The sequence below is a fragment of the Sus scrofa genome, chromosome 6 (genome assembly GCF_054392235.1).
Source record: "Sus scrofa isolate SSC_HxYL_T2T_F1_AM1 chromosome 6, Sscrofa_HxYL_maternal_Yorkshire_Landrace_v2.0, whole genome shotgun sequence".
In the NCBI taxonomy this organism is placed as follows: domain Eukaryota; kingdom Metazoa; phylum Chordata; class Mammalia; order Artiodactyla; family Suidae; genus Sus; species Sus scrofa.
This window is the reverse complement of record NC_139388.1, coordinates 139,956,984-139,970,241: the sequence shown is the minus strand read 5'-3', so window position 1 is coordinate 139,970,241 and position 13,258 is coordinate 139,956,984. Positions and strand designations below refer to the sequence as shown.

At 39.1% G+C, this 13,258-nt stretch overlaps 1 protein-coding gene across 24 annotated transcripts in view; it reads left to right on the top strand.

The window, feature by feature from the left end:
- Positions 1-1,191: 1,191 nt before the first annotated feature.
- Positions 1,192-13,258, top strand: part of MIGA1 (mitoguardin 1) — an 89,673-nt gene continuing 77,606 nt past the window's right edge. For 14 of the 24 annotated variants that reach the window (XR_014807923.1, XR_014807922.1, XR_014807927.1 and 11 more), the window contains exons 1-2: positions 1,192-1,257; positions 4,806-4,914. Coding sequence is in view for 5 of the 24 variants with exons in the window: in XM_021096450.2 (XP_020952109.2) it covers positions 4,816-4,914 (99 nt within the window). In the remaining 19 variants the exon portion in view is untranslated. Of the gene's footprint in view, positions 1,406-3,261; positions 3,412-4,805; positions 4,915-7,421; positions 7,540-13,258 lie in introns of those variants that run through there. The other 10 variants (XR_014807920.1, XR_014807921.1, XR_014807924.1 and 7 more) reach the window with 6 other exon arrangements.

Below are 13,258 nucleotides of genomic sequence, written 5' to 3'. Positions count from 1 at the left end.
TTTTCACATAAAACTCAGTCTGTGCATTTTTACCTATTATTCAGCTAGTAATATCACACACTGGTATTATCATTCTCACTGTTTTCCTTTTGAGTAAATGGAAAATTTGAAAACTAACAGAAAGTATTGTTCATTCTTGTTCCTCAGATAGGAATAGTAACATGTGCTCTCATGTTTTAACTATCCTTACAAAATTATTTTGGTTTTCCACTGCAAATATGCTTAGAAAGTGGAATTTTTAAATTTGCGGTTCTGAAGGAATGTTTTGGTTCAGAACTGCGCATAGAAACAACATATTGTTTTGTATTTTGTTGCTTTCCCTCCTCAACCCCATTAGTTTACTGTGTATTAGACAGAACCTCAAAGTTCTGAATACCTTGCCTCCCCCTTCATAGTTGACCATATTCACATATTCTTTGGTAGCCTAATTCACTCCGAAACGTGTAGAAGAGCCAAAGAGGAATTTAAATGAACCCTTAAAATTCACCACTAATACAGGACTGGAATGCCTCAATATTAACTTAAGTGGTTAGGGTCTGTGGTAGAAGTTCATCTGTGATCTGCGATTCTGGGCATCTAACCATATATACACATACTCACACTTTTTTTTTCTTTTTCTTTCTTTGTTTTTGTTTTTGCGTTTTAGGGCTGCACCCCCGCATATGGAGATTCCCAGGCTAGGGGTTGAAACGGAGCTACAGCTGCCGGCCTACACCACCGCTCACAGCAACGTCAGATCCTTAACTCACTGAGCGGAGCCAGGGATGGAACCTGCAATTTCGTGGTTCCTAGTCGGATTCATTTCCCTTGTGCCACAATGAGAACTCCACGCACATTTCCTTTAACAAGGTATGAGCATATTTTCTTTTAATAATGTGTATAAGTGATGTATGGGGGAAAGACCCCATAATTTTCACTAGATTCCTGGAATGGTCCTAGAGCTCTCAAACCACTGGAACTTCATTCAATACTAGTTCTCGACAGCCCCATAAAAGGATGCAATTCTTCCATTCTACCTATTACATCCACCTGACGAGGCGGGAGCCTCTACCCGGAACAAAAATGGCGGGAGGTGCTTCACACGCAGCCCCTCACGCAGAAAGGCGAGGAGGCCTCCGCCACTTTCCCTCCACCTTCCCACTCCTGACCCCGGAAGGACTCCCCCCCCCCCTCTCCCCGGGGCCAGGCTGCGGTTCAGCACCGGGGCTGCGGCGGGGAAGCAGGCGTGGGCCGGCCGCGCTCGGCCTGGAGCGCCAGGTACGGGGAAGGGAGGGCCGGCTGGGGTCGCGGCAGCTGCGGGGCCGAGGCGGCTGGAAGGGAGCGTCCGGGAGCGCTCTCTGGATTCCGAATGCTGGTGGAGGATCGGAAAGCCGGACGGAGGCCTGCCCGGGAGCGCTGAATCAGGGTGGGCTGGCCACTGCTCGGAGCCCGAGCAAGGGTCTGGGCGGCCGGGCAGAGAGCGAGCCCCTTTTTCTGGTCCTCTTGGTAAAGAAAAGGAAAGCCTGCCGAGGAGAGCGCGGTGGGGGTGGGGATGGCCTCCGGCAGGTGGGGCAGCTGGTGTGGTCCAAGTTTCTGCAGGAAAGACTGGGGTTTGAGCGGGGAGTGGTTTTGGATGAAAAAAAATTTATGCTTTCTCTGAAGGTGCTTTTCCAGAATAATTTAGCATCGAGAGGTTTGTGGTGTATCGGAGCCCTTCTGTAAATGAAGTTGTTCAACATTTATTTTCTGGAGAGAGGACTCCGAAGGTCTATGCATGTGCAGACCTCTATTATTATTCTTTTATCATTAATGTAAGGAAGCATTTTTGCTGTGTGTAAAGTATCTTCTCAAAGTTTGGTTGTGTAGATTGATGCTTCACGTCAAAATTTGGGGATTATTTCAGACTTTCACACTTGCTTGGATTATAAAGTCCAAGTTGTAGGATAGAATTTTAGGATGTTTAAAAAACTATTTATGGCATTTTTAACTCTTCCGTGGCTAGAATGGAGAGAAGCAAGTAATTTTACAAAGTATGGTATTTTTGTTGCTGTTTTAGGTCCCACCCCCCAAAAATTCAAATAATCATTACACTGCCTTCATGTTTATTTTAATTAATGCTTATGAAAGCAACTGAAATGACCAGTTTTTAAAAGCTGTTTTTAATGATTAATTTGGAATCACTTCCTTGGTGATTTTGAATGAAAGGGAATGAGGTGGTTAGAATGCAAAAATAGATATTTGTCAGAATTCTTCTAAGAAAACCCTGCAGCAAATCGAAGTGTTTGGTTTATTTTCTTTCTCCTCTGCTTGGAAACTCTGTTATGGAGAAAATCACTTTGGATGAATTACCCTTATTATCTTTTTTTTTTTTAATTCAGTAACATAGATAGCTTTAATGATCCAGAATCTATTTAGTTATTAAATATGTTTCTCAAAAAAAAGTCAGGTTTTCTGGGGTGGGGTGTGAATGTGCTTTTCTCTTCCTCCTTTTTTGTGTAACGTTTAAAAAGAGTAATACATGGGGACTTAAAATCAATACTGCAGAAGCACTTATAATGAAAAACAGTGGTTCCTTGCCCAACCTCCCCTTGGTCTCATTCCCCAGAAGACCATTTTTCACTTGTTTAAATGGTACTTCATGGTTTCCTTTTATATTTGTCAATTATATGTCTATTTCTCAGTTTGTTGGTTGAAGTTAACATACTTCAATTAGAACTAATTGTACTGAGCTGAAAACTGTAATTAGAATACGATTGAGGGGGATTAAGTTTACACTCCTCAGGTGTCACTAATAGAGACTAAGATAAACTGTCAGTAGCAGTGACCCACCTTAGGACGTATTACTGTGTTTGATGTGAAAGGAAACTACTACTTAATCAGTGGTTTTGATAGTTGTCTGGAAAAAATGGGAGTTATTAACAGAACGGATTAGTCTTCCAGAGTTTAGAAGAAGAGAACAGAAATACATGCAGAAATAAAAACCTTTAAGAACCTGTAGCACATAAGCTTTTATGGAGGAATTGTTGGTAAATTTTTTTTTTTTCTTTTTCGATTGTAACCTGCGGCATATGGAAGTTCCTGGGCTGGAACGGGGTCGAATGGGAGCAGCTCTGCAACCTACACCGCAGCTTGCCGCCACACCAGATTCTTAACGCATCGAGTGAGACCAGGAATCAAACTCACATCCTCACAGACACCATGTGGGGTTCTTAACCACAACGGGAACTCTTGATACCAAAATTCTTTTTTTTCCCTTTCTTTTCATTTTTGGCCTCCCTGCAGCATATGGAGCTCCTGGGCCAGTGATCAGATCTGACAGTTGCAAGGCAGGATCTTTTAGCCCACTGGGCTGGGCTTGGGTTTGAACCTGTGTCCTGGTGCTGAAGAGACGCCGCCGGTCCTGTTGCACCACAGCAGGAACTCCCCTTGTTGGTAATTTTTGTTTTGTATTGGAGTTTGTACACCACTATACAAGGAGAAGAAATACTAAATTTGGTGGGCATAAGCTTTCTAGCTAGTGGAGAAGCCTACCCTTGTACACCAGAAATAGTTCTTAGGCTTTTTCCTGTCCAGTATGAAATATTCCTCAGGACCCATTAAATTTGTGCTCACCACACAGCCTTTTATACTTAATTCAACTCCCTACAATGTCTTATTTCAGAAAGGGTATGTTTTGATAGCATATGAAAGTATTCTTGGAGTTCTTTTGTGGTGTTGTGGGTTAAGGATCTGGCATCATCTCTGCAGTGGCTTGAGTTGCTGCTATGCCATAGGTTCAGTCTCTGGCCTGGAAACTTCCACATGCCTTGGGCATGGCCAAAAAAAAAAAAAAAAGGGTTTCTTTCATTAGATAGTATATTTCTTTATTATAAATGAGTTGTAAACTAATTTATTTATTTTATTTGTGTGTGTGTGTGTGTGTCTGTGTGTCTGTCTGTCTGTCTGTGTCTTTTAGGGCCGCACCTGAGGCATATGGAAATTCCCAGGCTAGAGGTCTAGTTGGAGCTGTAGCTGCCAGCCTACACCACAGCAACGCCAGATCCCTAACCCACTGAGCAAGGTGGGTATCATCCTTATGAATACTAGTTGGGCTTGTTACTGCTGAGCCACAATGGAAACTCCTGTGATTTATAAATCAGCACCATGTGAATTTGTTTAGTGTGTATCCAGCTGTGTGCACTATTGAATTTTTGGCTCTACAAAACCTGATGCAGACCCTGAGCCATCACATTTCTATTAAGGTTCTGCTACCTTTTAAGGCCTCTCACAATGACAGCCACCTCCTGGCACCTGACTTTTCTTTCTTTGGTTTAAATAGAAATAGGCATTAAAACAATACTAAAATTCCATAGCATGTATGTAACATTTTTTTCAAGGGCTTAAAAATGGGGCAGTAGAAGAATAAATTCTGAAGTTCAGTGAGCTCTAAGGTTCTTTTCTAGCCCCAAGAGCCTTGCCCCCGCTGTTATTTGAAGAAAATAAGTGGGAAGAAAATATTTTAGGTTACTATTTAAGACTCAAAATGTTTATATAACCAGAAAAGAGAGAATCTAGAACCTGCAGTTTTCTAGGGAAAATTTACTACCTGAGCTCAAAGTTCAAATCTAACTGATTTTTTTGGAGGGGGTGACCTCCTTTGGTGATTAATAAATAAACTTTTAGCTCAAGTAAATTTGGCTTAGAATGTTATTTTCTTTGGGTTAGTGTAATATCATTAATTAACTGAAGAAAATTGATAGAGTTAAGTTTTCAATTTGTGTTTTTCACTTGGTGGAGTAGCCAGAAGTCTTTGTGGCTAATGCATTTTTATGTTTTACTTAATGAAGGTTAGGAGTCATGTCAGAAGAAACAGCAAGCGAATCACAGTTTTCCTTGAAGACCGCAGCACTGAAGGTGTTTGATCTTCCTCTGTCTTGGTACTATTCTCTCTGCCAGGTAAAAAAAAAAAAAAAAAAAAAAAGTGAAAAAAATATGAAGTTGAAAAATAAGTTTATTGCCCAGAGTGCATTGTGTTTACAGTATTTAAATTTCATTTGAAGTTGTATTTATTTATTTATTTATTTTTGTCTTTCGTCTTTTTAGGGCCTCACCTGCGGCATATGGAAGTTCCCAGGCTAGGGGTCCAGTCAGAGCTGCAGCTGCCGGCTTATGCCACAGCCACAGCAATGTCAGATCCGAGCCATGTCTGCGACCTACACCACAGCTCATGACAACGCTGGATCCTTAACCTACTGAGCAAGGCCAAGGATCGAACCCTCAACCTCCTGGTTCCTAGTCGGGTTCGTTTCTGCTCTGCCACAGTACTCCACGAACTCATTTGGGGTTTTAAATGGTTCCAATGTCTGCTAAAATAGTTTAAAACTTTCTTCAGTTTTATTTATTTCATTTTTTTTGGTTATCATATTCATAACTCTTAAAAGGGGATTGTATTACTTAAAACTTCCAACTTTAAGTGAATTTACACAGTCTGTTATAATTATTTTCAGAGAATTATGTTATTCAAATACACTTGTTCTCACTATTAAAATCCTTTACGAGTTCCCGTTGTGGCTCAGTGGAAACGAATCCAGCTAGTAACCATGAGGTTGTGAGTTCCATCCCTGGCCTTGCTCAGCGGGTTAAGGATCCAACATTGCCATGAGCTGGTGTGTAGGTCACAGACACAGCTTGGATCCTGTGTTGCTGTGGCTGTGGCGTGGGCTGGCAGATGTAGCTCCCATTAGACCCCTAACCTGGGAACCTCCATATGCTCAGGTGTGGCCCTAAAAAGCAAAAAAAAAAAAAAAAAAAAAATTCTTTAATTTTATTTTATTGTGGTAAAATATACATAACACAGAATTTACCATTTAAAAACCATTTTAAATGTGCAGTTCAGTGCATTACGCACATTGACCCTGTTGTGCAACCAGCCTTCAGAACTCTTTTCATCTTGCACAACTGAAACTCTAGAGCCACTAAACAGCAGTTCTATTTTTTTCTTTGGTTGTGATCATTTTGTTTATTAATTAAGGTATAGTTGATTTACAGGGTGTGCCTCTTTCTGCTGTTCGGCAAAGTGACTCAGTTATATATCTATATCTATATGTGTATATATATGTATATTCTTTTTTTTTCCTTCTCTCTCCCCCTTCCCCTTGGCAACCACCAGTCTATTCTCCATGTCTGCGAGCCTGTTTCTGTTCTGTAGTTAGGTTCATCTGTGCCATATTTTAGATGCTACAGATAAGTGATATCATATGGTATTTGTTTTTCTCTTCCAGATTTACGTCTATACATTCTTTTTTATATTACTTTCCATCATGGTCTGTTGCAGGAGATTGGATATAGTTCCGTGTGCTATGCTGTAGGACCCTGTTTATCCATTCTAAATGTATTAGTAATGCTTCTACTAACCCCAAGCTCACAGTCCATCCCACTCCCTCCTCTCTCCCCCTTGGCAACCACAAGTATGTTCTCTATGTCTCTGAGTCTAAACAGCAATTCTTAATTCCCTCTCCCACCAGCTACTGGCAGCCATTCTGTTTTCTGTCTCTGTGAATTTGCCTTCTTTAGGTGCTTCATAGATGGAGTTACATTATTTGTCTTTTTTCTTCTTTTTTTTAGGGCCGAACCTGCGGCATATGGAAGTAGAGGTCAAATGGGAGCTGCAGCTGCTGGCCTACACCACAGCCACAGCAATGCTAGATCTGAGCCACATCTGCAACCTGTGCCACAGAGCTTGTGGGAACACTGGACCCTTAACCCACTGAGTGGGGCCGGGGATTGAACCTGTATCCTCATGGATACTAGTTGGGTTTGTTAACTGCTGTGCCATGAGGGGAACTCCTTTAGGTCTTCTATTGCTGCATCTATCTCTTTGCTCCCCAGTCCCACATTCTCCGCCCCTACTGTTCTGTTCCCTTCATTCGAGATTATAAAGTTGTGTATTTTGAGCATTATTTCATTAAAAAAATGCTTTATAAATATAGATGTAATGTGGGTTGTTGAATATTTCCCTCTTTTTGAGTTTTTGGGTTGTTTCAGCAGTTTATTATTTATATATAAATCTTTGTCCAATTTTAGATTTTTATTTAGGTAGATTCCTAGAGATAAAAATATTGAGTCTGAGTGGTATTTATTCTTTTATTTGTTCATGTTATCATACCATTTAAACATTTAAAAAGACTAGCAACAGGACATAGCACTCACTGTATGTAAAGCACTGTTAGACATTTTATATTAGGTATATTTATAAACTCATTTAATCCTTACAATGATCCCGAAGTAATATTACTCTTGAAATTTAGCATTTGAGTAGCTAATAGGAGATGTTTCATATTTCTCAATTCCTGTCCACTATCTATGGGTTATCATTTGGATCACTTGAATATCTTTATCTTTCAGTGACTCTTTATTTAAATATCAGCAAAAGCAATTATATATTCTTTTTCTTCCTTTTTCAGCTGTACCATGGCATGTTGAAGTTCCTGGGCCAGGGATCGAATCCAAGCCACATCTGCAACCTAACAATGCCAGATAGCACTGTGCTGGGCCAGGGATTGAACCGGCAACACGACAGAGGTGAGTCAGATCATTAACATTAGCACCACAGAGGGAACTCCTGGAGGTCTTAATTTCGTTTTCTTATTTTTTTATTTGTTTTTGTAGTAAATACCGATTTTTGTATTTGATCTAAGAAGCATTTTTTTTTTTTTTTTTTTTTTTTGGATAATGTGGTTATGGCAGTTGTATAAAGTATAATGAAAAGTAAGATGTTCTTAGTTATAGTGCTATTTTTAGAATTTATTTTATTATTGAATATTTAGCATCCAAGTTCCAGGAACTGTTTTTTTTTTTTCCCCGAATCTCATTTGGTTGCTATGAACACTGGAGCTTTGGTTTCATAGGGAAAAACATAGAAATGGAAAGAAACAAAGATTTGGCAATGCCTGTAATGGAGACATTACTTAAGAGAATAATTCTTATAGTTTGTGAAGGGAAAAAAATCTGAGGCGCCTTTGGAATGTTCCAATTTTTCATGATAGTTTTGGAAGAATTGAGAGATTTGGAAGAAAAGTAGAGTAGGAATAATTTAAAATTTTTTGTTAGATCACTGTCACTGAGGCCAAATGCTAATGGCAAGTGGAAGTAAATCATCTGGTATACCAGAAAATGAACAGTTATTTTGGATTTATGTGTAGAACCAGGATTTTAAAAACAGCTTTATTCAAGTAAAATGGATACATGTTAAATTGTATGTATTTAAAGTGTATGATTAAGTTTTGACTTATATGTTTGTATGTCTATGAAAGCCTTGCCTTAATCACAGTCATGAACATATCTGTGATCCCTTTTGTCATCTCTGTCTTTGACTCTCCCTGTACAACTCCTCTCCTCTACTTTTCCCCAGGCAACCACTGATTTGCTTTTTGTCACTGTAGATTAGTTTGCCTTTCTACAATTTTATTTTGTTTTTAAAAATTTTACTGGCTTGTAATTGACTTAAAAGTTGTGTTAATTTCAAGTTATATCAAGATAAATCAGTCATACATATACATATATCCATTCCTTTTCAGAATAGTTTCCCATATAGGTTACCACATAGTACTGAGTAAATTTTTCTATGCTATACAGTAGGTCCCTGTTACCTGTCTATTCTGTATATAGTAGTGTGTATATATCAGTCCTAACCCAGTAATTTGTTCCTCTCCCCTCCATGTTTCCCTTTGGGTAAACCTGAATTTGGTTTCAAAATATTTGAGTCTGTTTCTGTTTTATGAGTTCTATTATATCATTTCTATTAGATTCCACATATTAGTGAACTCATGATATTTGTCTTTCTCTGTCTGACTTCCTTAGTATTGTAATGTCTGTGTCCATCCATGTTGCTGCAGATGGCATTATTTCATTCTTTTTTATGTCTGAGTAATATTCCATTGTATATATGTACCACATCATCTTTATCCAGTCCTCTGTTGATGGATATTTAAGTTGTTTCCATGTCTTGGCTGTTATAAATAATGCTGTCATGAACATTGGGTACATGTATCTTTTTGAATTATCGTTTTCTCTGGATATATGCCCAGGAGTGGGATTGCTGGATCATAATAGTCTATATTTAGTTTTTTAAGAAACCTCCATACTGTTTTCTGTAGTGGTTGTGCCAGCTTAAAATTCCCACCAACAGTGTAGGAGGGTTCCCCTTTCTCTACACCCTCTTTAGCATTTGTTGTTATTATAGATTTGTTAATGATGGCCACTCTGATGAGTGTGAGATGATACCTCATTGTAGTTTTGATTTGCATTTTTATAATAACTAGTGACTTTCATGTGCTTTTTGACTTTCTGTCTTTGGAAAAGTGCCTGCTTGATCTTCTGACCATTTTTAAATTAGGTTGCTTTTTTCTTTTGATTTAAAGTTATATGAGGGAATTTCTGTCTTGGCTCAGTGGTTAACGAACCCGACTAGCATCCATGAGGACATGGGTTCGATCCCTGGCCTCACTCAGTGGGTTAAGGATCTGCCGTTGATGTGAGCTGTGGTGTAGGTCACAGATGTGGCTCATATCCTGCGTTGCTGTGGCTCTGGCATAGGCCAGTAGCTATAGCTCCAATTTGACCCCTAGCCTGGGAACCTCTATATGCTGGGTGCAGCCCTAAAAGACTAAATAAATAAGTAAATAAAGTTGTATGAGATGTTTACATATTTTGGAGATTGATCCCTTGTTGGTTGCTTCATTTGCAGAGATTTTTTTTCATATTCTGTGGCTTGTTTGCTTTGTTAATGGTTTCCTTTGCTGTGCAAAAGTTTTTAAGTTTATTTAGGCCCCCTTTGCTTATTTTTGTTTTTATTTTCATTACTCTAGGAGGTGGATCAAAAAAGACATTGCTGCAATTTATGTCAAAGTGTGTTCTGTGTGTGTTTTCTTCTAGGAATTTTATAGTATCTATCTGGTCTAACATTTAGGTCATTAGTACTTCCTGAGTTTATTTTTGTGTATGGTGTTAGAGAGTGTTCTAATTTCATTTTTCTACAGGTAGCTGTCCGGTTTTCCCAGCACCACTTACTGAAGAGACTGTCTCTTCTCCATTGTATAGGCTTGCCTCCTCTGTCGTAGATTAATTGACCATATGTGTTCTGGGCTTTCTGTCCTGTTCCACTGATCTATATGTCTGTTTTTGTGCCAGTACCTTTACTGTTTGGATGACTGTGGCTTTGTAGTATAGTCTAAAGTCAGGTTGCCTGATTCCTCCAGCTCCATTTATCTTTCTTTATAATTTTTATATAAATGGAATCTTACAGTATCTACTTTTTTTTTGGTCTGGATGTTTTTTACTCAGCCTAATTATTTTGAAATATATACATGTTCTTGCATGTATCAGTAGGCAGGTTTTTTTTTTTTTTTTTTTTTTTTTTTGTCTTTTTGCCATTTCTTGGGCTGCTTCCGCAGCATATGGAGGTTCCCAGGCTAGGGGTCTAATTGGAGCTGTAGCTGCCAGCCTATGCCTGAGCCACAGCAACGCAGAATCCGAGCCTCGTCTGCGACCTACACCACAGCTTATGGCAATGCTGGATCCTTAACCCACTGAGCAAGGCCAGGGATCGAACCCACAACCTCATGGTTCCTAGTCGGATTTGTTAACCACTGTGCCATGACGGGAACTCCTCTTTTTTTTTTTTTTTTTGTTTTTAAATTACTGAATGGTGTTCTACTGTATGGATATAACAGTTTGTTTTATTGTTCACCTGCAATGGACTTTTGGGTTTCCTGGTTTGTTTCTTTGTTTGTTTTTGCTTTTTAGGGCCACACATGAGATATATGTAAGTTCCCAGGCAAGGGTTCCAATTGGAGCTGCAGCTCCCAGCCTACACCACAGCCACAGCATTGTAGGATCCAAGCCGAGTCTGTGACCTACACCACAGCTCACAGCAACACCAGATCTTTAACCCACTGAGTGAGGCCAGGGATCGAGCTCACATCCTCGTGGATCCTAGTCAGGTCCATTAACTGCGGTGCCATGAAGTTCCTCCTGTTTCTTTTAATTTTAAATAAAGTTGCTAAGAACACATCTGTACACATGTTTTTATATGTCTTTGTATGAATATATGCTTTCATTTTTCTTGGGTAAATACTTAGGAGTAGAAAGGCTGAATCATAAAGTAGGTGTATATATTTAATTTTTTAAGAGAATGCCAGCCTTCTTCCAAAGTGGTAATACCATTGTTATGACCAGTCTTTTTAATTTTTGCCAATCTAATTAGGTATGTAGCGGAATCTCAGTGAGGTTTTTTTTTGCTTTTTTCTAAGGTCCTATAATGTTGAATGTGCTTTCATATGCTTATTTGCTATCTATATGTCTTCTTTGTTGATAATGTCTGTTCACAGCTTTTGTCCATTTTTAAATTGGGTTTTTTGTTTTCTTAATAAGTTTTGAGAGTTCTTTATATGCCCTAGATACAATTTTTTTGTCAGATAAATGATTTGTAATTGATAAATGATTTGTCTTCTCCTAGTTCATGGATTGTCTTTTTATTCTCTTAAGTTTTTTGTTTTTGTCCTTGTGGGGCCACACCCGAAGCATATGGAAGTTCCCAGGCTAGGGGTAAAATCGTAGCTGCAGCTGCCAGCTTACAACACAGCCACAGCAACACCAGATCCAAGCCACATCTGTGACCTGCATCACAGCTCATGGCAATGCTGGATCGTTAACCCACCAAGCAAGGCCAGGGATTGAACCTGTTGTCCTCATGGATACTAGTTGGATTTGTTACCACTGAGCCACAACAGGAACTCTCCTTAATAGTTCTTTTTAAAGAGTGGAAATTTTAAATACTAAAGTCCAGTTTGTTGGAGTTCCCCTTGTGGCTCAGTGGTTAACGAACCTGACTAGTATCCATGAGGATGTGGGTTCGATCCTTGGCCTTGCTTAGCAGGTTAAGGATCTGGCGTTGCCATGAGCTGTGGTGTAGGTTGCAGACTCTGCTCAGATCTGGTGTTGCTGTGTCTGTGGTGTAGGCTGGCAGCTACAGTCCCTATCTGACCCCTAGCCTGGGAACTTCCATATGCCTTGGGTTGGCCCTAAGAAGACAAAAGGCAAAAAAAAAAGTCCATTTTGTCAACTTAAAAAAAAGTGGGGGTGTCAGGTTTTTGGTGTCATCTCAGAGAAATATTTGCCTATCAGGGATCACAAGGATTTTCTCCTATGCTTTCTTCTAGAATCATTATAGTTTTAGGTTTTATGTTTATTTCTATGATCCATAAGTTTATTATTATTTATGGTGTGAAATATAGATTAAAATTCAATTTTATTGTATATCAATATTCAGTTTTTTTCCAGCAACCATTGTTGAAAAGACTATCTTTTTTCCACTGAACCGTCTTTGTACCTTTGTCAAAAATCATCTGTATGTGTGTGGGTCTGTTTCATTACTCTCTCTTCAGTTGCATTGATCTCTTTATTTCTTTATGCCATTATGGCACTGCCTTGTTTATTGTAGCTTTTTTTTTAATTACTCAATGAATTTTTTTACATTTATTGTTGTGCAATGGTTATCACAACCCGGTTTTATAGCATTTCCATCCCAAACCCCCAGTCCATCCCCCATCCCCCAACCTGTCTCATTTGGAAACCGTAAGTTTTTCAAAGTCTGTGAGTCAGTATCTGTTATGCAAAGAAGTTCATCGTGTCCTTCTTTTAGATACCACATATAAACAATAGCATATGATGTTGGTGTCTCACTGTCTGACTAATTTCACTTAAATCATGATAATTTCTAGGTCCATCCATGTTACTGCAAATGCCGTTATTTCTTTCTTTTTAATTGCTGAGTAATATTCCATTGTGTATATGTACCACATCTTCTTTATCCACTCCTCTGTTGATGGGCATTTAGGTTGTTTCCATGTCTTGGCTATTGTATATCAGGTGCTACAATGAACATTGCAGTACATGTATCTTTTCAAATCATGGTTTTCTCTGGATAGATGCCCAGGAGTGGGATTGCTGGATCAAATAGTAATTCTATTTTTAGATTCCTAGGAATCTCCATACTCTTTTCCATTGTGGTTGCACCAATTTACATTTCCAACAACAGTGCAATAGGGTTCCCTTTTTCCCACACCCTCTCCAGCATTCATTGTTTGTAGACTTTTTGTTGTGAGCCACACAGGAAGTCCTGTTTGTAGACTTTTTGATGATGGGCCATTCTGGCTGGTGTAAGGTGGTACCTCATAGTGGTTTTCATTTGCCTTTCTCTAATAATGAGTGATGTTGAACATTTTTTCATGTGTTTTTGGCC